The following is a 23,934-nucleotide window of genomic DNA, read 5'->3' on the forward strand; positions in this document are numbered from 1 at the left end:
ACTGTATAAATATGGCTTCATTTGGGGGTCAGATAGTTTCTTTGATATTGAAGCTCCTTGCCTATGATACTGCCAGACTACAGAGAAGCCTTGGTAAGCAAAATGGACTTAGCAATGCTCTCTTTTGTAACAACAAGAAATGTGTAGGAAATATAACTTTAGTTGCTCTTAAATACTTTACTACTTGTACTTTAATTGGAAATTTATATTTGTATCAATAAAGAAAGAAATGGATTCAAAGATTCCTGCACTATAATTACTGTTAGTACAAGTTCTAGACTGCAATCCACCAAACAACACTAGGTGTACACTTTGTTTAGAAGTGTTTTTATCTACTATAGGGGGTTACCAGGTAGCTAACGGCTCCTAGAGTGCTGAACTATAAGCAGATAGCTCAAAAAAAGTAAAACAGTAACACTTTCCAGAAGTGTGGGAAACCACTGTTAGAAACAATATGCTGGACTAAATAAATCTTGGTCTGATATAGCAGAGCTTTTATATAAAAGGTTAAAATCACTCTGTGCCAATCAAACCGAGTAAACCTTCTGACAAACATGTTCTACACTTAAACATAACTAGCAGGATTTGGGACATAGAAAAAAACATAACTCTTCGCAAATATTAGTTATAGGAATTATGAAGGAATTTCTGAAAAGATGAAATCAAGGTATTTTTGACTGACCAAATTCACTCAGACTTCATTACTGTGCAGTTTTCTTAAGCCAAGCCTGTCAGCAGTATTCACCTTACCTACATCAGTTTTCTCATGACTCACAGCAAAAGCTAAATCCAGTACAAGTCCAGGACGGATGAGTGACTCAGAACTTTGCGTAAAACATCCAAAGAATGGAGGAAGGAAAAACAGCATGGAGATTGGGCACTGCAGATAATACAACCTCAGAACTTCCAAAACCTCTAAATACAAGAGAAACATTAGAACTACTAAGTGAAACTTGGTACCTCTATTCTACCCAGTAAACAAGACTAAAGATTCCTGTATTTTTAGAGGCACGTTATTTATTTATTTAAAATATGTCTGTATTACCCTTCCATTCAATGACTGCTTGAGATTATTTACAATCAGCGGTGCAGTGGTGGAAGGTCGTGCCGGGGCTTTGTGCTGGCACTTTTTTTGAAGCCAGCCCCCAGCCGGGTCGCAATCTGCTAGGGAAGGAGGAGGGAGCAGAGAGAGAGCAGGCGGCTGCCTCTTGGCTGCCTCTCGTCTACTATGCAGAGCCGGCCAGACAAAGGGAGCAAGCGAGCGAGGGAGCCTGAGGGAGCTCTGCAGCCTCCTCCCCCGTGCCATTGTCCTCCTCAGCTCTTGGCTTCTCCGCCAGCCCCTGCTTCATGTCTGTGCACCTGGCACTGCCCTTGTCTCCTGCAATACTGGCCACCCATTCAAGGCTGCTGCTGCTGCTGGCCACAGCAGCAGCTGGGGGGGGGGGGCTGCCACTGATTTACTTATGGGGCAGGGGAGGTGGCTGGTTTGTGCCAGTTTTTAGGATTTATCACACAATCCTATGCGTGTTTATTCAGAAGTCAGTCCCACTAGGTTCAATTGCCAGTTCGGCTTTCTCCCAGGTAAGTGTGTGTAGGACTGCAGCCTTAGCTGCCTTCCCAAGAACTCTGTAAATTTAATTTGAAATAAACACCCATGGGATTGCACTGTTAATTCTTGAACGTTAATTTCTACAGTAAGCAGAATTGCCAGATGCAACCTGCTCTGTCAGCTACGCTTTTTGGCACAAGGTTGGCATGTACCTGGGCAAACAAACCCTGGTGGAGGGAAGGGAAACAGAAAAAAATCCGTTGTGGGGAGAGGAGAAAGAAGGAGTGTGTGTGTGTGTGTGTGTGTGTGTGTGTTTCAATCCAGCTGGATTTGTGGATGTTTCTTTGCAGGATGGGAGAGATATAATGAAGGAGCTTAGGAAAGGATAATGAGTAATGTTGGGGCACTAAGGGTGTGTGCAAGGGGGCTGTTTAAATGAGAAGAGATCTGTCCATGAGGGCTGAGTTGAGAGGGTGAAGCTTCCATAGAGTATCATATTTTGAAAACCTAAAATGTTTGTGTATGAGTGAGTGAGTGAAAAAGATTAACACCCCTGCATTTTTTCTCAGACATCCAGTTGAAATACCCCTGCCTTACTCTCAGCTGCACTGTTTTTGGATCCCAGTTGAAGGCTGTATATCTTACAAGGCTGTACAATCTTAGAAGGGGGCGTGGCTGTGGCTGTCACGAAGGGACCCTGCACTTCTGAATTTGCCACTGCACTACTGTTTACAAAACAACCATAAACACAATGAAACACAACAATTCCAACCAAAATTAAAACTAAACTGATAAAATAGATGACAATAAAACAGGGAAACCTTTTAAAATGAAAGAGCAGGTTTATTCAGTAAAACTTTGGTGCAACAGTACAGTTTTTAACCAGCTATCTAAAGGTCAATAATGAAGGACCAACCTCCCTGGGAAGAGAGTTCCACAATCATGGTGCTGCTACACAGAAGGCTCTGGCTCGGGTCTGCACCAACTTCACCTCTTCAGGAGGTGGGACATGTAACAGGGCCTCTGATGAAGACAGTAAGAATTTGGGATACAGAATAATCAAAAGCATGTTTCACAATGTACTAGGTAAATAGTTCACGGGTAGAGCAATCCTATCATGCCTAGACAGCATCTGGAGTACATAGGATATTTTTGATTCTTGGTATCCAAGGTTGGAGACAGCGCTCCACCCTCGGGCCCAGGAGTCTGAGCTCTCCACCTCCTCTCCCTCACAGCTGGCACAGAGAGAACAGTGACGGTGATTTCAGAGGGAAGGTAAAGGAGGCATTCCTGTGGGCAGGGCGGGGACTGGGGAGGTCAGCTTATGAGGAATCCCCTGGCCTCCCTGGCCTCCTTCTCTCCCCCCTCCCCGATGCCTCAGCTAGACGGGCAAAAAAGCCCATCTAGTTCAAATGCAGAGCAGGAGGAACACAGAGCCAAAGGTCATCTGTACCGCCTCCTGTTCTGCATTGGATGGCCATAAATCTCCGAATTTGGAGCTAACAGCCATCGCCATATGATTGTGCCCTCATATTACAATCTACTCTTTTTCACAGTAGAAGAGGATTTCAGTTTTTTCCCCCTGTGAATAGAAACTAAAACCTGTGAACAGTCCTTCTTAGGCTTGCCACAACACATAAACAATTGGGTTATGCTCCACTGCTCTGTATAAAAGGCAAATTTGTATCAGATAAATAAAAGACCACTGCCTTTTTGAAGCACCCTGCCCCATCCGACAGTCTCCCAGCTGAAAACTTCTAAAGCAGCAGACACACAAAATGAAAATATTTAAAAATAAAACTAAAAAAAATAACACAAATCTCCGACAGAGAATTACTCATGTAACCTGAAAGACATATTGAATGTAGTAGGAAGAGAAGAAACTGACAAAAAGGAGCCATATTCATTTAGCTTTGGGAACCTTGGGTCATTGGAAGTGGTGAAGTACTTCTTTAACATTTGTGTCTCTGATCTCTCTCTTTCTCTCTTATATGCAAACTGGCATTTGTTGGTCCAGATAGGTGATGTGGCAAGATAGCGCAGATCACCCTAAGAATGGCAACTCCAAGGTTGGACATTCTCTAGGTTATTTACAGTGCCATTCCGAACAAAAGCAGAACAGTCCCCCAATTATTTTTAAGGCTAATCATCAAGAAGAAAACATCCAACCAGAAATGAATATGAGTGTCCCACAAAATGGATCAACAAATTTAAAGCAGCTTACACTAAGCTTGTGAACTTCCCTTTTATCCGACCTTTGCGTGGAAAGAAAACTGCATGTTAGCCCAGCATTCTATTTGTAGACAGCATTTACAATAGATGCCAGGGTAGCCCTTTTGGTTCTTCCACCACTTCGGCTGAAACGCAGGATAGGTACAAGACTGAAAGGGGGTCAATGAAATGAATACTACCCAGTAGCTAAAGAGATGAAAGGTATGGGGCAGTGAAAGATGGGGGAGAATATATGGGAGAGGCATCTTTGAGAAGTTTATAAAGAAACTATCCAAATAATCTCACCTGAGTAAGATAAGCAAATTGGGTGACCTCTAGATAGTGGATCAGTGTTCTAGGGCAGAGCACCCACACAGCTAAAAGCTCTGTAGACATGCCACGGACTGCAAGTTTAATAGAATCCAGACTTGCATCTGCCATGTAAGCAGTAGTCAGAATATTTTTTATTAATATGATTGATATTTTATCACCTTGAATCTGTACTTTAATTTCATTTAATCAAAAAAGAAAAGCTTTAGCAAAGTAAGATCCTACAATTAAAGTTTTAAGTAACAGGATAAAAGCTTTTGTTTAAAATGTTCTCCAGTTAACAATCAGTTAAGATTTGGGAGCAGAACCTCTTGTTTAGCAGGGAGTGCAATATTTGGGGATAAAATGGTTAATGCATCAGCTGTGGGGGCAGAAAACATGCTAGCCGAATCACTACAAAGACTGTGAAGTTTGGGAGCGGATTTATTTGCCCTGAGTAAATTTAGCAAACTCCTGCTAATCATTTTAACTGCTTGTTCAAATGCTGCATAATGTAGAAAAGTTAGCATGATTAGAAGTACTGGGCATATATTTATGACTAGAACTAGCAGAGCACATGGCTTAGCTCACCTCTGGGGTTGTTAAAACTAGGGTCTTTGAAACCTTGGTTAGCATTTTGTCTGTCAAAGAGTGAGGAAGTAACCGAACGTTGGAGATTCTCCACCACAGGATGACCAGACCCAGGTAATGTTAAACCTAAAACTACGTGGAATCTGATTCAGGAATAGTCTGGTGAATGGTAAGAGAGTCTGGCTTGGGATGGAGTAGTGTTTATCCCTTCATAGATTTCACTACAGAAAGAAACACTCAGAAGGGAGGCACATGGGTTGGTGTGGAGAGACTGGCTATGAGGTGACAGCACCTACAGTTAAAAAAGCCTGCCAACATTAGCAGGGAATGCTAATAATCCAGGAGATAGATTCATGTATGTCTCAGGCCGAAAGGTTGGATGACCACTTCTAAAGTTTTAAAAGTATATAGAATTCACATTTACATCTCTTATCACACAAACCTATATGTATACCCATAGGCTCTGGGCAAATATCTGCAGCGATTTCATTCATTACTATACTTAAGACAGAACAATACTTGCAGCACACATACTAACAAGAAAACAACATATACGAAAATTATATGAAAACTTCCCATAATACATTTTTCCTCCACAGAGATTAGTGATTGCACACAGCTTGGACTCCATTGAAATGCAAGACAGAGTATTGTTAGATAGATTGCTTTGAGATACAATGGGATTACATTTCTATTTCTGAATCAAACATCTCTTAACTGGAGGTTTGACATATACATAGAAGCACCAGAACTAAACAGAGCTTTAGCCTGAAATGCACAATGGAAGTGAATGTAAAAAACTGAATTTGAATTAAAAGCTCACTGACCTCCCATAATTTTGTACCAATAATTCAAAGGGAAGCTAGATTCTAGGTCAGAAATTCGTGTTTCCAGTAATCCAAAAATAATATTTAATTTAAAATATTTATAAATTCACTTAAAATATTACATAATTCAGATTTAATATTATTTGATGTATCGTGAAGGATAAAGTGAGAACATTGGTTTTTATTTCTATTGTTTTTGATGCTTGAATGGCAACTTGCTACTTTCTATGTTTCCACAAATCATTTGTTGTTATTGTAGCTTCAATAATGTAATTCAGTTTCAATATTTTTAATATGTCTGATGAGAGAGAAAAAAAGAACAAGGCTTTTAAAAAAATATGATTTCTTTTAATTTTATTTAATATTTTATTGATTTCATTATGTCAAAATGAAAATGTCTGGGCTTATTGGTATTATCAGCCCTCAATTCTACCTTCCAGGTAAACATGCAAAAATAAGAAATACAACAAGGTAAACTGCAAGACATCATCTGCCTGAGTGCAAAGGAAAACATTTTCCATCACTAAAAGAACTGTGGCTCAGATTCTTTAATCTTCATAACCATTCAAGTGACATTTTCTCAGTCCATAACAAAACAGTGTAGCCAAACCGCTTAGCTAGTTGTGCAATTTGCAAGGTGCCAAAGCCAAATATTCCAAAAGATTATTTTTCAAACAATAAGCAGACACTGATGTGGGAATCAGCTCCTCTGTATTTACTGTACTTTTCAATGTACAATGTAGGAAAGCCAGACTATGAAGCACATGGTCTTCGATGTCTATATACTAATGCCCAGAGTATGGGAAACAAAGAGAACGAACGTGAACTCTTAATACAAGAAGGAAATTATGACTTGATAGGCATAACTGAGACTTGGTGGGATGACTCTCATGACTGGAATACAGCAATTGAAGGATATAACTCGTTCAAAAAGAACAGGAGGAACAGAAAGGGAGGCGGGGTTGCACTGTATGTGAAAAATACATATCTCTGCACAGAAATACAGGAGGATGAGCTTGGTAGCCCCATCGAGACCATCTGGATTAAAATAAATGGAGCAAAGAATAAAAGGAACCTGATGGTCAGAGTCTACTACCGGCCACCCAATCAAGGAGAAGACAAGGATGAAACTTTTGAAAAGCAAATAGCCAATGTTTTAAGGAAGCAAGATGTAGTAGTAATAGGGGACTTCAATTTCCCCGATATTTGTTGGGAGACAAATTCTGCAAAACATGGCCCTCCAGGAAATTCCTGACTTGTGTGGTGGATAACTTCCTCCTACAGAAAGTAGAAGAAGGAACTAGAGGAACTATCCTTGACTTCATCCTAACCAACAGCAATGACTTAGTGGATAAAATAGCAATTACGGAACTCTGGGGGAAAGCGACCATGTTGCACTTGAGTTCTTGGTTCTAAGGGAAGCAAAAGCCGAGTGTAGTCAAACGCGTACCCTGGATTTTAGGAAAGCTGATTTTAATAAATTCAGAACAATGATCAGTAAGGTCCCATGGCAAGCAACGCTAACGAGAAAAGGAGTCCAGGATGGGTGGGAGTTTTTAAAAAAGGAAATTCTCAAGGCACAATTACAAACAATTCCAACAAGAAGAAAAGGTGGAAGACAACAGAAGAAGCCAATGTGGCTTCACAAAAAGCTTACAGATGACCTGAAAACAAAAAAGTGGGAATGCTGTAGACATAATATACCTCGACTTCAGCAAAGCTTTCGACAAAGTGCCCCATGATATCCTGATGAGAAAACTAACTCAAAGTGGGCTAGATGAAACAACGATCCGGTGGATCCACAGTTGGCTACAGAATTGGACTCAAAGAGTGCTTATCAATGGGACCTTCTCAAACTGGGGAGAGGTTCAGGTTTCTCAGGAGACAGGTAAGATGGTCTGGTACTCCCATCTCTTTCAGAATTTGCCACAGTTTGTTGTGATCCACACAATCAAAGGCTTTAGCGTAGTCAATGAAGCAGAAATAGACGTTTTTCTGGAATTCTCTTGCTTTCTCCATGATCCAGCGAATGTTGGCGATTTGATCTCTAGTTCCTCTGCCTCTTCGAAACCTGCTTGTAGTTCCGGTAGTTCTCGGTTCACATACTGCTGAAGCCTAGCTTGTAGGATTTTGAGCATAACCTTGCTGGCATGTGAAATGAGCACAATTGTACGGTAGTTTGAACACTCTTTGGCATTGCCCTTCTTTGGAATTGGAATGTAAACTGACCTTTTGCAGTCTTGTGGCCACTGTTGAGTGTTCCAAACTTGTTGGCATATTGAGTGCAGCACTTTAACAGCATCATCTTTTAGGATCTTAAAGAGCTCAGCTGGAATACTGTCCTCTCCGCTAGCTTTGTTGTTAGTAATGCTTCCTAAGGCCCACTTGACTTCACTCTCTAGGATGTCTGGCTCAGGTTTAGTGGCCGCACTATCATGGCTATCAGGGACATTCAGATCTTTTCTGTATAGTTCTTCTGTGTATTTTTTCCACTGCTTCTTAATCTCATCTGCTTCAGTTAGGTCCCTGCCTTCTTTGTCCTTTATCATGCCCATCTTTGCACAAAACGTTCCCTTGAGATCTCTGATGTTCTTGAAAAGATCTCTAGTCTTTCCCATTCTATTGTTTTCCTCGATTTCTTGGCACTGTTCATTTAAGAAGGCCTTCTTGTCTCTCCTTGCTATTCTCTGGAACTCTGCATTCAGTTGGATATATCTTCCCCTTTCTCCCTTGCTTTTCGCTTCCCTTCTTTCCTCAGCTACTTGTAAAATCTCATCAGACAGCCACTTGGCTTTCTTGCATTTCATTGTCTTTGGGATGGATTGAGTTGCTGCCTCCTGAACAATGTTACGGACCTCCGTCCACAGTTCCTCAGGCACTCTATCAGGTCTAATCCCTTAAATCTATTCCTCACCTCCACTGTATATTCATAAGGGATATGATTTAGGTCATACCTGAATGGCTTAGTGGTTTTCCCTATGTTCTTCAATTTAAGCTGAAATTTTGCAACAAGAAGCTCATGATCTGAGCCACGGTCAGCTCCAGGTCTTGTTTTTACTGACTGTATAGAGCTTCTCCATCTTTGGCTGCAAAGGACATAATCAATCTGATTTCGATACTGACCATCTGATGATGTCCATGTGTAGAGTCGCCTCTTGTGCTGTTGGAAAAGAGTGTTTGCTATGATCAGCGTGTTCTCTTGGCAAAACTCTATTAGCCTTTGTCCTGCTTCATTTTGTACACCAAGGCCATGCTTGCCTGTTATCCCAGTGATTTCTTGACTTCCTACTTTAGCATTCCAATCCCCTATGATGAAGAGGACATCTTTTTTGGGTGTTAGTTCTAGAAGGTGTTGTAGGTCTTCACAGAACCGATCAACCTCAGCTTCTTCGGCCGCAGTGGTTGGGGCATAGACTTGAATTACTGTGATGCTGAATGGTTTGCCTTGGATTTGTACTGAGATCATTCTATCATTTTTGAGATTGTACCCCAGTACTGCTTTTCCCACCCTTTTGTTGACTATGAGTGCTACCCCATTTCTTCTAAGGGATTCTTGCCCACAGTAGTAGATATAATGGTCACCTGAATTAAATTCGCCCATGCTTGTCCATTTTAGTTCACTGATTCCCAAGATGTCGATGTTCAATCTTGCCATCTCATGTTTGACCACCTCCAGCTTACCTTGATTCATTGATCTGACATTCCAGGTTCCTAAACAATATTGTTCTTTACAGCATCAGACTTTCTTTTCACCACCAGACACATCCACAACTGAGTGTCCTTTTGGCTTTGGCCCAGCCGCTTCACTCTTTCTGCTGCTACTTGGAAATTCCCTCTGCTCTGCCCCAGTAGTATATTGGACACCTTCCGACCTGAGGGGCTCATCTTCCGGCGTCGTATCTTTTAGCCTTGTGATACGTTCCATGGGGTTTTCTTGGCAAGAATACTGGAGTGGGTTGCCATTTCCTTCTCCAGTGGACCACATTTTGACAGAACTCTCTACCATGACCAGTCCGTCTTGGGTGGTCCTGCACGGCATAGCTTATGGCTTCACTGAGTTACGCAAGCCCCTTCGCCACAACAAGGCAGTGATCCATGAGGGGGTCAGACATGATAGTAAAACATTAATGGAAATTGGAAGAGCAAGCTTCTGATTTCCTCATGGCCACCCTAGAGGAGAACAGGGAAGTGCCTGATTCTGAGTGTCATGTACATAACACTAGAATCATAGAATCATAGAATAGTAGGGTTGGAAGGGGCCTACAAGGCCATCGAGTCCAACCCCCACTAAATCACAGTTCAGCATTAAGTCCAAATCAGATCAACAGATGTCAAAAATCATCCGGCAATTCTTTTTGAACTGCTACATTTGACTAAAATGTTAGCTGTTTGGAGGGAACAAGAAGCATTTTCATTCTCTGTTGCGTTAAGCACATATATACACTCATGTTTAACAGATAAAAATCTTTATAAGAGTTTTAACATTATTTGCTAGGTTTACTGAAAAGTTTTATTTTTATAATGATAAGCCCCTTCAAAATGTTGGCTGGAAAGACAGGCAGGAATGTGAGAAAGAAAGGCATTCATGCCACCTCCATACAAATAAGAATTCTTTACAAGAGTGTAAATACGTTTTTATTCATGAATTACTGCTGCATTGTTCAAAACATAATCTAGCTGGCCTTTGTGTAAGTGGTTTTTTTCTGTTGTTTTCAGGGTCAAGGATTTCTGTCAAGGATCAATTCTCTTTATCATCTGTTATACTTCCATTCACAATATGCTATCTCATAATTACTGAAATAATAAGTGCAAGTCCACTAGAGAAAAAAAGAGGGAATTAGTTTAAAACTCTGCATTTTTAGAATCTCTCTCCCTCTTTTTATCAGAGATGGGTTGACTGAAATCAAGAGCTTGATCCTGCATTTCCAACAGCATCTTACAGTAGTTAACATAGGCTTGGATTCTAACTTTCCTTCCTTGAACAGAAGAGTTCATATTCATGGGATTGGGCCTCCTGTTTCCCTCTGCAGCCCCGTGTTCACTGAAAATCTGTCCATGAGGCTTGGAGGACCCATGGAAATGATGTGAGATATGATGTAGGGGCTACAGATGGAAGAAAGAGTTGAAGGAAATAGCCACCCCCTTACATGAACAAAGGAGCAATGGAGGATCTAAGGCACAATGTTTAACACTAGAAGCACCCTACCTTGATAGGAGTTACACATACCAGTACTAAATGCAGTTTGTAAAGTTGTTTAGTGATTTTATGTTCTATTTAAATTATTACAGTCCCATCTGACTCTGCACTAGGGAGTTACAACCATCTGCCTGGTTCAAGATAGTTTATTAATAGGACATTTGTTGCTGCTTCTCTCTCAGAAAAGCTCAGAAATGTGGAATACTTTTTGGGTAAGTATCCCCTGTTAATGTGTGAGTTTATCTTTTTCTGTTTGGGAGTAAAACCTGTCAACTCTATTTTAAACATTCATCTTCTTTGGATGGGAAGACATTACTGTTGTTGTTTTTCCTCTGATTTTGTTGCTGCAGTAACACTCATGTTCTGTTACTGGGTTATATTATAGGGCTGTTTGCTTCAGTGCACAGAATTACCTAGTGACACAGCACTCCTTAACAACAGTATTACCCTTCATAGAAGAGACGCCCATTGAGAAAAAGGAATGACACAGAACTAGGAATAGGAGGATTTACCCCTTCACTTCCTTGTTCCATGGGTTTACTCTGCCCTGTATTCTTCTCCACTTGCCTTCAAGTTTAAAGAATTGGTACATGTGCATTCCTCAGTTTTCAGTAGATGTCTTTTTCCTCTCACAGGTTACTGATGCACTCATCAGCACTCCTGCACAAAACCACAACTTCTTCCAGCATTTTTAAGTTAGGTCAAATCTCTCCAATCAGATAGGATATAATGAATGCAAATAAGACAGGGGAAGCAAGAACAGATTAACCATAGGAGGTCCCTTCTGAATAAGCGTGTTAGGATCCTTCCTTTGCCCTGCAAATATGGCTTTATTTACAATTGAAGAGCTGCATGCAAAACACAAAGTAAAAGAAAAACAACCCCAAACCCATGTGGAACTTGACTGTATAAACTCACATTAAGACTGAATTATTGATTGTGGAAGAGGACAGGATGAGACAGCAGAAGTAAAACAAAAGGGTAAATTGGACATATCACTACTAAGCTAATTGGCAGCCATGATTCTCTGCTAAGAATTTTTGTACACAATCAAACTGTAGTGCTTCATTTACATCTGAAAATTTAGAGTACGTGAACTACATTGTAGCATTTGACTTGCAAGGAGGAAATATTTGGCTAGAATCAAACTAGCAACAGTACAGCTACAGAACACAGTGTGATTGTCCTGTACTAATGTATTTTGCCACCACTGAGAGGAAGAACAGATGTAGCTAAATAGGAATTACATAATGTATAGGATAGCACTCTTAAGCTTTTTTTAATGCAGGAGTAGGAGGTTCTGGTCAGACATTTTATTACTGAATTAATTAAAATGAAAATCACAGAGGCAAACAATAACTTCTGCACTTCATAGATGTTAATAATTATATAGCTATTAACAACTATTAATAACTTAATAGCTACTGCATCTTTAAAAACTGTATTTTGCAGATCAGGGGTGCAGATCAGGGGTGTGCAACTTGTGGCCGTCCAGATTGTTTTGGCCTACAACTCCCATCACCCCTAGCTAGCATAGCCAATGAATCTGTATCATGCTGTACTTTTAACTACTGGATTACATAATGTCTCATTAGCAAAATACTCAAAAAGTGAAAATGAGAGTTGTATATCCTTTCATTATTTCACTGCTTCCTTATATGATCATTCATTATTAATAACTTATATTTGTTATCTTTCCACCAAATTCAGTAAACTTACCAACACTTTTTCTAAACATTTCCAACTCTTTGTATTTTTTCCTCCTTCATAACATATATTTCAGCAGGATAGCTATACAATCCTAATTCATCTCACGCCAGTATCAAATCTACCCTATCTAAACCATTATACAAGCATGCCAATATAAAAGCAAGATAATTATTTAGTAAGCATAGTTATTATCAAAGATAAGAAAAGCTCTCTCCTTGACTAGAAAATAAGCCAGAGAGAGAGAGAGAGAATTGAAATTCATACTGTAATTAAAATGTCAGCTGCCAGTTTCTAAATCTACACTGAATAAAATGTGGAAGCTTGGGTAAGATCTTTACTCAGGTGTCAACAATAAATTTAGACAAGATTGCAAGAAAAATTCCCTCCTGTTAGCACAGTCCTCATTGCCTTCAGCTAATCCACTATATTGAATGTGCACTGCCAAACACAGCAATCTCCATCAGTCATAGGGGAGAACCACTGGAGGCAGCCTTTTCAGATCTCTTCAAGTAGGAAAGAGAGCAGATTTTGAATGAAGATTTAATTATTGTTTCTAATATACTACAATTTTGATTTCCCCCCTCTCCCCAGTGTTCTTACCAAATTCCATTTAATTTAATTCATCTGCAGTCTTTACACAATTCTCTTCAGTACATCCTGCTCGCAAACACTTCAGACTGAAATGAGGCGAGGTCAAGCCTACATATCAAGGAGAACCTTACATTTTTACTTCCAGCCTGATTAAACAAGCATGTTGAAGAATACCGTTGCAGCATTGCTTTTCAGTTCATATAATCAGCTGTCAGTCATCAAGTGTACAGTAATCAAGTGTAGAGAAATAAAAAATGTGCATACATATATGAGCAAGCCCAAAGATATATACAGTCCTGATGCTCTGAACCTAGATAAAAATATTTACACAAAATTGGATGTTACTTCTTTAAGGCAGCATCAACTCGTGACTCCAAATTTTGACTGCAAAACCTATCTGCCACCCTCCACTCTGCTGCTCTGCTCTCCAGAACAACTTTCTCTTGTCCACCTTCCCTGAACTTCTCCCCTACCATACACAAATCCATGGCCCACTTAGAGTTATTTAATGCTACAGCCAGCACATGGGATATTTTAAAGTGGAAAGAAGTTTCCCTTTTACCCTTCCTCCTATATCCTTTCCTCCACTGCTGGCATACACCCACTCATGCAGTTCCTTCCCTGTCCCAGACAAAAGAGTTCTATTTCTAGGGCTGCTGTTTAACCATCTTGAAAAGGAACTGTTTATACATATACAGCATCAAAAAGCTCAGTAAACTTCAGGATCTGTGCCACAGGAGTATGAGCACTTCATGCTCCATCTCCTAGAAGAAGGGGTGCTCAAACAACCCGCTTACACATTCACTGAAGGGGGGGCAGTGTATTTCACTATGGCTCCACTAATAGAATAATCAACCCCCAGAACCACTGGAATTTAATGGGTCATCCCCCTCACCAGCATTTCTGCAGGTGGGCAGTATATTCCAAACTCCTATGAACGAGCAGCTACAGTATAAGAAGGAAATGCATATATTAAGTTACTTTTTAAAATACATACCTCGCCTTATAAAAACAACACAAGGCTGCTAACAATACAGCATAAAAATATTGTAGAGCTTTGTTTTTGCTTAAATATATAAATAAAGCCACAATGGAATGCAGTTACCAGTCACAATATTGTGTATTACTTTCCCTGGTATTTCCAACAGGGCACTCTCAAGAGCCCATTTGATGAATTGCCCCTTCCCTACAGACAAAACCAAGTAAGCCTTTGATCCATGTGTTCCTGTTATGAAATCTTACCATGGAAAGTATGGTTTGAGCCTGTTTTAATTTACCACAGTTAGAACAAATCACAGTTACCAAACTTCAGAAGATAACAGGGAACTGTGGTTACTTCAAAAACGTTCAACCTCTTATTCTCATGCACAAAGGAGGTGGAAGTTCACTGCAGTGCATTCTGAATAAGCCCACAGACATGCATTAAATACATGGAAATCTTCATATTTTTTTTAAAATTTACAGTAAGTTTAAAAGAAGTATATAATTATTAACTGTGGTGCAAAGCTATCCAAAAATGCAGAACATTTTAAGCAATGTATGTTTGGCCATGATCCAAATATGCAAATGCACATCCATGAGATTATGAAGTGGCATTCCCTCTATCACTATCTGCATAGCCTATACCATGGATGGGAAACCTCCAGCCCACAAGCTGAATTCAGCCAGACAGGGCAGGCCAATCCCTCCATCCTGCAGAGACCTCAAGCAAGGCCCTTCCCAATCCCTGAAGTCCAAGGCACCAGCTGATTCCACCTCACTCCTCCCTTGCCTTTCCCAATCGGAGAAGGCCCAGGAGGAGTGAAGCTGGCTCAGGACTAAAATGTCAGCTGAGTTCCTTGATCTGCCGCTCCCTATCCTGACTGGAATGACGAGTGATGGGAATAGGCACTGTGCACTCAGGTGGTGCTTGGAGGAGTGGCTCCCCAAGGCGCTGGCTGAGTGCCTTTGCCTGCTACTGGCCGGGTCTGTGCCTTTCTCTGCACAGAGAAAGGGAAAATGGGTCCAGCAATGTCAAGGGAGGAGGCCCCAGGAGGAGAGGGTGGGACTTCAGAAGAGGGTTTCACTCCATTGTCACCCAGCCCTCTGGATTGGTCTCAGGAGGCAATCTGGCCCCTGACACCAACCTGGTTTCCCACCCCTGCCAAACACATCATACACCGCTGTGGAAAATCTCCTGATCTTCAGTGGAACAGATGTTTAGGACAGGGAAATGCAAGGCGCTGTAGCAGGAAAGGGGTCAGAAAAGTCTTGCTGTATGCACAGAATGCAACGCACAGGATCCTGGCCATTATTTTTTAACATTGCACAAATAGTTAAATTAGAAGCTTGAAGTCAAATTAGTAACACGTAAAATGGTTCAGTATAATTTCATAATTGAACCTTGTTCTTATTTCAGACACTGAATATATATTAGCACTCTGTTATTCTTCTCATGCAAATAACTTATGCATATTTATCTCTGAAGTCATTTTAATCCATTTGACTATTGATAAGCAAGACATATCCAGTCTTCAGATGTTCTATCTGTTTTCATGCTTAAAAACACAAAGCAGAGGCAATATAAAAGTAGTTAATGTATTGCATGTATGCAAAGTCATGGTTGCTAGGCAACCAATAGATAACAAGCCTGAGAATGAAGAGAACTGTGTTTGCAGTTCCAGTTGACTTTCACTTCTAAACAGAAAATCTTGGTTGAAGGCTCCAAAGGAGTTCACAGAGATGTCTTTTGCAGCTTGTTTTACTGTGGTCACTCCAAGGTCGATAAATGCCTATTTTATTGCTATTTTTCATGAATGTAACTATTCTCCTTAAGTAGAGGAATGTATCCTTAAACTGACTGCTCCTTCCATTTGCAAAGATAGGATGGGCCAATTCAAATCAACCTTGCTTTGACCCCCCCCAGCCCACCCATGTGGAAGGTGCCAACATCCAGCTCCTGTCCTGCCTGCTCCAAGGCAGAGGGCATTTTGGAGCTCCAGTCCTGTGCTTTGCCTGCCATCTAGAGACCCAGGCTGATTCTTTCCACCCCATCTTCCACTGGATTAGTCACTTAGGGTGGGAGTGAGTTGGATTGCCAATTATCACAGACATGTTTAACTGAGAAGACATGTCCCTCTCACACTGAGCTGGCAGGCGCTTCATTGCTCTATTTTTTTTCCATAGAAAGACATGACATTGTGGACCAAGGTGAGGTGAGCAGTCTCCAGGAAATGTACCCAGGAAGAGAAAGAGTCTCAAAGAGAAGAAGTCATGGGAACCACTGTCAATTCCAAAGATGGTACGGATAACATTTGGCAGTGCAACAAACTTGCCGGGTAGGAAAGCCACCCTGAGTCAGTGCCAAACCTGTTCAGAAGGGGGTGCAAGGTTGGAGTCCAGACACAAAGCCTACCAGGCAGGGACCCATGAAGGTGCAATGGAGGGCAGAGGCTCACTATTGTACTCCCTGGAATAATCTGTTAGCATATCCTGCAACTAAAAAGGAGGCAAACTATATACACTTAACACGTTCATCGCTTGCAAAATCAAGTGAAGCCTTCCTGAGCAAATGAGACTGAATACCGTAGACAAGACCCTCATATTATTTCAGATCATTTCAAGCATAATGCTCTTCTACATTCAAGCTGTAAGTCATGAAGTATTCAGTAAAAAGTAGCAAGAAATCAACTGATGCATGTGCACATGTGAAAGAGCACTAAATCTTCCACAATAACAGAACAACACAAACTCAGGGAGTGACATTAATATAGACATTACTTTGAATTCAATGTGTTTGATTTTTTATACAATATACAAACCAACTCTCGTTTGCCACGGTGATATTGGTGTTTATTTTAAAGTCATGATAATGCTATTCTAGGGAAACAATTGTAAACATACATAGTAAAGAAAAGTGCATGTGAGTAAATGTGCGGAGTTATAAAGTGTTGTACATACCATATGCTGGAAACATTAGGAAGTCTACAATGGTTAATCATTTAAAAAGATCCAGAATGAGTTCTGTTTATTTGTAATAAAAATCTTTACTGTTCTATAATTGAAATAAAAAGCATACTGTAATTAAACGGTCATCTACAAGCCTGGTAACTAATTTTATTTTATTTGATCACTATCATATTTGAACTCTTCATTATAGTTCTTGGGTACAATTTAAATCATGTTCACTACATTATAGGTTACTAACAGGAAGGATCATTTAATGAAAGGATGGCAACAGAAGAACTGCTCTAAAAATAAATATTACGTACCTAATATTTTAAAGTAACATTAGACAAATTTTAATTTCTAGTGAGTCCATACAAGATTTCTAGTTAACAATTAAATACTATAAGAAAAAAGCATATGCCAGGCAACATAGTTGATATGGAGGTGAGAACAGCTAACTCTATCTGACATGACAATCCATTTAATTTATCTGAAACATCAAAATTAATTCTGTTCGTTTGCCACCAAGCAGGATAGTAGAGACAAGCTATATTTGAAAAACTCTTGTTAGGCAATAAAAATCAGAAATTTTCTTACTCTGAATTTTTGTTCTCAGAGCTCCACGGAGGGCATTCCTTCACTTTGGGATGGCACTTCTCTCTGGACCACGTAGACAGAGTCGATTTGTCACTTCTTCAGGGGGAGAAGCCACGCTGCCCTCCCAGACTGGACTGGTGGAGCAGAGGAAAACCCCTCAACTCCACAACCAAAGGGAAAAAAAGTAAACCTATGCCAATGGCATAAAAATAGCAGAAGCCATAACCACCCCAAACTCTTCCTCCTTAACAGAATAATATGCTGGGCCCCTAGCAGGGTGGGCAGAATGCCATCCGTGGAGCTCTGAGAACAAAAATTCACGGTAAGAAAATGTCTGTTTTCTCTAGAGCTCCACAGCAGGCATCCCTTCACTTTGGGATGTAACAAAGCAGTACATCAACAGGACGGAGAAGGGACCACCGTCCAATGCGCCAGCACCTTTTGAAACACTTTGCGCCCAAAAGCAGCATCTGCCAAAGAAGAAGTGTCTATTTTGTAATGCTTAACAAACATATGATCTGATGCCCATGTGGCTGCCTTACATATGTCCAGGATGGGAAAATCTCCCTTAAAAGTGGCAGATGCTGATGCCCCCTTCGAGGAATGAGCAGTGATGCCCCCAGGTGGGTCCTTTCCTAAAGTTTGATAGGCCAGCACAATGCATTCTTTCAATCATCTAGAATGGAAGACTTTGACACCTTAGCCCCCAATGTCTTGGAGTCAAAGGAAATGAACAAAGAGCCAGAAACCCTGTGGCCAGCAGTCTTATCTAAACAAAACTTCAATGCCCTTCTCACATCTAATTTATGCCAACTCTGTTCCTTTGGATGTAGTGGCTTAGGGCAGAATGATGAAAGAGAAATTTCCTGGGATCTATGGGAAGTGGAGCTAACCTTACGGATGAAGGAAGGCTCAGTACAAAGTATCACCTTATCTTCATGAAAAATACACAACTGTGGATCAGCAGAGGGGGCTCCTAACTCCGAAACTCACCTTGCTGAAGTTATAGCCACCAAAAAGACTGTTTTAAGAGTGTCAACTTAAAAGAACATGAAGCCATGGGTTCAAATGGACTACCCATCAGTGCTGTACAAACCCAGTTCAGTTTCCAGGTAGGAAATTGATGTACAACTGGAGGATTAAGAAATCCACTCCTTTTAAGAACCTTTTGTGATGCAGGTGAGATGAAATGGGAGGACTCCCTTCCATCCCAGCAGGCTGCTATGAGCAGCTGCTTGCCTGTTAATTGTACCAATTGTTAATTGGATAATTAAACCCTTATCCAGCCCCACCTGGAGAAAACCCAACACCTCTTGTACCCCTCCAGGGGCTGGAGACCTATCAATCTTCTGACACCAAACCAAAAAAGCCTTCCAAGTGGTACTATAGACCCTATTAGTGGAACGTCATCTGGAAGACAGAAGGGTCTCTTAACAACAGATTCCTGATACCCCAGGTTCAACAGCCACTGCCTTTTGGCATCCAGGCTGTTAGTCAGAAGAGATCCAGATGTGGGTGCACTACAGGACCCTGGAGAAGCAGATCCAGCTGCTGGGCAGTCACCACAGATTCCAGATTGACACGTTCATCAGTTCTGGAAACCATGGACACCTGGGCCAATATGGAGCCACCAGGATGACTTCTGCTGGAGTTCTTCAACTGTTGCATATCACCTTGGGAAGAAGTACTGTTGGAGGAAAGGTGTACAGTAGCCCTTCTGGTCATGGTTCCATGAGAGCATCTGTGCCTGCTGCTGCATGACATGGGAACCTTGAGAAGAAAGTGGGAACCTGTACCTTCTGTGGTGTGGCAAACAGATCCATCGATGGTTTTCCAAGCCTTCTGGTCAGGATCTGAACGATTTGAGGGTTTAGAGCCCATTTGGATAACTTGAGAGATGTCTGACTCAACAAATCTGCTGTAAGATTGGACAGCCCACTAGATGTTCCGCTGAGATGAACTTGAGGAGCTGCCAGGCCAACCTGTTCAACAATGAAGATTTCATCCCTCCCTGTTGTTGACATAGGCTTTTGCCGTGGTATTGTCCATCCTGACCAGAACATGACTGCCCAACAGGGATGAATGGAATGTGAGAAGTCCTAGGAAATGGCCAACTGATGCTGTGATGCTTCTCCTTGTTGGACCAGATCCCCTGTGTGACTTGGTTCCCCAGATGGGGCTCCCATCCAAATAGGCGGGCATCGGTGGTGAGTACTTTCTGAACCAAAACCTTCAGGGAGACACTGTCAGGGTGGACACTGAGCCCATAGAATCCCAGAGTAGTTCTGATTCTGAGGAAGAGCAGTCGCTCCTGGGAGAGGAGTGCGCTCCTCTTTCCCAGGGCCAACAGCTGACGGAGATTCCTCCCACCAGCATTCCTAGCTTAGATAGCAGTCCAGGGAGCGACAGAGTGTGGGAAGCAGACTTGATGGACTTGCTTCTGTGAATTGTAGTTATTCTTTATTTGACAAATTTGCACTGTGATCTCAGCTGCCATCCTCAAACCAATTTCTCAGGAGTATTCTTGCTGACCTTAGTGGTACCACTGTAGATTAAGGGGTTTGAGGACTGCAATCTTTCTGAATATAAAAGTCTGAAATTATCATAGGGGCTGGCTTCATTTATAGTTTAATTCTGTTCCTTTCAATCTTATTGTGCCTGTTTCAAGGAACAAACTTATCAGTAGTTTAGAGGCAGGTGTGGCCCGATGAGGAGTTGTTGCTTTTTTGAAGTAGAGAAATGAGCTGTCCAATAAAGTATTTTTAAATATAAAAGGAATCAAGTAAATTCATTTTCCCACTTAACCATTCCTTTAACAACCAGAAGTATAATGCAAGTGTTATAAGACAGAGATACCTCCTGTTGCATCTTTGGTCAGCCAGCAGCAGCAGCTCAGGATTCCTATGTGAACATGTGCTCAGCCACATATTAGTTAGATTTGATTAGTCAATTTTTAGGCTCACATTTTGCCATGAAACTATGTGGATTGGTACAGCAACAATGACCTTTCAGATATGCTATTCAGAAGCTCTCCAGAATATTACTAGGAATCATAGAATCATAGAATAGTAGGGTTGGAAGGGGCCTACAAGGCCATCGAGCCCAATCCCCCGCTCAATGCAGGAATCCAAGTCAGAGCATCCCTGACAGATGGCTGTCCAGCCTCGCCTTTAATGCCTCCAGTGTGGGAGAGCCCACCACCTCCCTAGGGAATTGTTTCCATGGTCATATTGCTCTAACAGTCAGGAAGTTTTTCCTGATGTTCAGCCGGAATCTGGCTTCCTGTCACTTGAGCCCATTATTCCGTGTCCTGCACTCTGGGATGATCAAGAAGAGATCCTGGCCTTCTTCTCTGTGACAACCTTTCAAGGACTTGAAGAGCGCTATCATATCTCCCCTCAGTCCTCTCTTCTCAAGGCGAAACATGCCCAGTTCTTTCAGCCTCTCTTCATAGGGCTTTGTTTCCAGTCCCCTGGTCATCTTTGTTGCCCTCCTCCGAACCCTCTCCAGTTTGTCTGCATCCTTCTTCAAGTGTGGTGCCCAGAAATGGACACAGTACTCCAGATAAGGCCTAACCAATGCTGAGTAGAGGGAAACTAGTACTTCCCGGGATTTGGAAGCTATGCTTCTATTAATGCAGCCCAAAAGAGCATTGGCCTTTTTGGCAGCCACATCACATTGTTGGCTCATATTCAGCTTGTGATCGACAACAATTGCAAGATCTTTCTCGCTTGTAGTGTTGTTGAGCCACATATCCCCCATCTTGTAACTGTGCATTTGGTTTCTTTTTCCTAGGTGCAGAACTTGGCATTTATCCCTATTAAAGGTCATTCTGTTGTTTTCTGCCCAGCGCTCCAGTCTATCCAGATCACTTTGAATTTTGTTTCTGTCTTCCAAAGTATTAGCTTTCCTGCCCAATTTTGTGTCATCTGCAAATGTGATCAGCATTCTGTGCACCGCCTCCTCCAAGTCATGAAGAAAAATGTTGAAGAGCACTGGGCCCAGGACTGAGCCCTGCGGTACCCCACTCGTTACCTCTCCCCAGTTTGAGAAGGTCCCATTGATAAGCACTCTTTGAGTCCGATTCTGTAGCCAACTGTGGATCCACTGGATCGTTGTTTCATCTAGCCCACTTTGAGCTAGTTTTCTCATCAGGATATCATGGGGCACTTTGTTGAAAGTTTTGCTGAAGTCGAGGTATATGATGTCTACAGCATTCCCACGGTCTACAAGGGAGGTTACTTGATCAAAAAATGAGATCAGATTTGTCTGGCAGGACTTGTTTTTGACAAATCCATGTTGGCTTCGAGTAATCACGGCATTGTTGTCAAGGTGCTTCCCGATGGATTGCTTTATCATCTGCTCCAGAATTTTCCCTGGGATTGATGTCAGACTGACTGGTCTGTAGTTCCCAGGTTCCTCCTTTTTACCCTTTTTGAAGAGAGGGACAACATTAGCCGTCCTCCAGTCATCTGGCACTTCCCCCGTCCTCCGTGATTTCTCAAAGAGAATAGACAGCGGTTCTGAGAGTTCTTCTGCCAGTTCCTTTATTACTCTAGGATGCAGTTCATCTGGCCCTGGAGATTTGAACTCATTCAAAGTAATTTGGTATTCCTTGACCATATGCCTATCGATCTCAAGCTGCAATCCTGCCCCTTCAGCCTGCACTTCGCCTTTGCCAGGGGGGTCATAGACCCTCTTTTGGGAGAAGACTGAGCCAAAGTAGGAATTGAGCACCTCTGCCTTTCCTTTGTCATCTGTTATCGTTTTGCCGTCCTTATTTAATAGCTGAACAACCATTTCTTTCCTCTGCCTTTTACTATGCATGTAGCTGAAGAAAGCCTTTTTGTTGTTTTTAGCATCCCTCGCTAACCTCAGCTCGTTCTCAGCTTTAGCCTTCCTGACACCATCTCTGCAATTCTGTGCTACCTGCCTGTACTCTTCCTTTGTTACTTGGCCTTCTTTCCACTTCCTATGTGTGTCCTTTTTTTGTTTTCAGGTCATCCCTAAGCTTTTTGTGAAGCCACACTGGCTTCTTCTATTGTCTTCCACCTTTTCTTCTTGTTGGAATTGTTTGTGATTGTGCCTTGAGAATTTCCTTTTTTAAAAGCTCCCAACAAAGATACTTTGTTCATCCCTGTATACTTGTCAGGTGACTATTCACAGGGATCAAGACCGCCAAACTCACATCCCTTTTTATAAACTTTCCTTCTTCTAGAGCAGCCTTCTCCAATCTCGTACCCTCCAGATATTTTAGACAACAAATCCCAGAATTCCTGACCATTGGCCATGCTGGCTGAAACTGATGGGAGTTGAAGTCCAAAACATCTTGAAGGCTGTTGGGAAAGGCTGTTCTAGATGTCCCACATTAAGAGACAATATTTCAGGAAGGCGACTCTATAGTTATCAGTCTATACAAAGATAAAAAAATAAACTTGCACACATACTAGAAGCAATATCAGAGTTTCAGTGTCTTCATACTGACATCACTATTCAAGTTTCCTGACAGAGGCCAACAAAGAATGGATTTGAGGCGGTCCAGATTCTGAAAACCAAGGCCACCAGAATTGAGGTAGTAATCAAACCCAAAGGAGCCAATAGGGAGCAAATATTGAACTCTATTTTTGTTGTTTTTAATTAACTGGCTACTTACCCTAATTCCGCCCTTTTTACTAGGGGCAGCAAAGATGAGTGATAGGCAGCTGAATTGTGCTTCCTATTCTGTGGCAATGTAGGAAGGACGCTGCTTCCAGCCTAGAACTACAGTCTATTTCCTTATCCCAGAGTCATGAAAGCACAGTTAAAGACAAAGAGAGTGCAGGACACTGATCTCTCCATATTCTTGATACCATTATTCAACCCTCCAAAATCCATTATCAGCATAATACCTTTATTAGGCCAACTCAAAGGTCACAAAATACTGTTCAAGCTTTCAAGTTCTCCAGAACTCTTCATCAGGTAAGACTGCAAACAAAAAAGGGAATGAAAGGGAACAAGTGGCTTTTGTTCAAGGCATGGAGTCTACATTTGTTAACAGTCTTAAGATGAAAAGTGGGAGAAGGCTCTGATATTCAAAATAGGCTCTACCAGGTAATGACATGGTTTCAGGTTGCAGCAGGGATCCTACCCTGCTCCCCACCTCCAAGGGTTGCTGGCAGGAAGAAACAAACAATGGTTTATCCCCTATTTTTTAAAATATAAAATCCATCTGTTATTCAGAATGGTCTCCATCCTTAGGCGAAACACACATGTTCCTTGGTAGATGGAAAACAGAAGTAGAGAGAAACTAGACTGTTGTTATATGAACAAAGCTGGAGATAATTTTAGAATGTGCAAAACAAAAGTCAACGGAAGCCAAATTGGTTAGCTCTACCTAGTAGCTGGAGGGGACGTACCCTGTTTGTTTCTTTTGTGACCTTGGAATT

General features: G+C 41.5%; 1 protein-coding gene across 9 annotated transcripts in view; it reads right to left on the reverse strand.

Moving 5' to 3' along the window:
- AVEN (apoptosis and caspase activation inhibitor) overlaps positions 1-23,934 on the reverse strand; it is a 184,285-nt gene that overhangs the window by 42,908 nt on the left and 117,443 nt on the right. For 5 of the 9 annotated variants that reach the window (XM_084844861.1, XM_084844879.1, XM_084844855.1 and 2 more), the window contains 2 exons: positions 2,466-2,572; positions 751-915 (listed from right to left, as the gene is read on the reverse strand). The exons of the other annotated variants lie outside the window; for them this stretch is intronic. In XM_084844861.1, coding sequence (XP_084700987.1) covers positions 751-915; positions 2,466-2,493 — 193 coding nt within the window. In that variant the 5' untranslated portion in view covers positions 2,494-2,572. The remainder of the gene's footprint in view (positions 1-750; positions 916-2,465; positions 2,573-23,934) is intronic. 9 annotated transcript variants of the gene reach the window in all.

The sequence above is a fragment of the Heloderma suspectum genome, chromosome 1 (assembly GCF_057233095.1).
Source record: "Heloderma suspectum isolate Gila_16-S chromosome 1, 16-S_ref, whole genome shotgun sequence".
NCBI lineage: Eukaryota > Metazoa > Chordata > Lepidosauria > Squamata > Helodermatidae > Heloderma > Heloderma suspectum.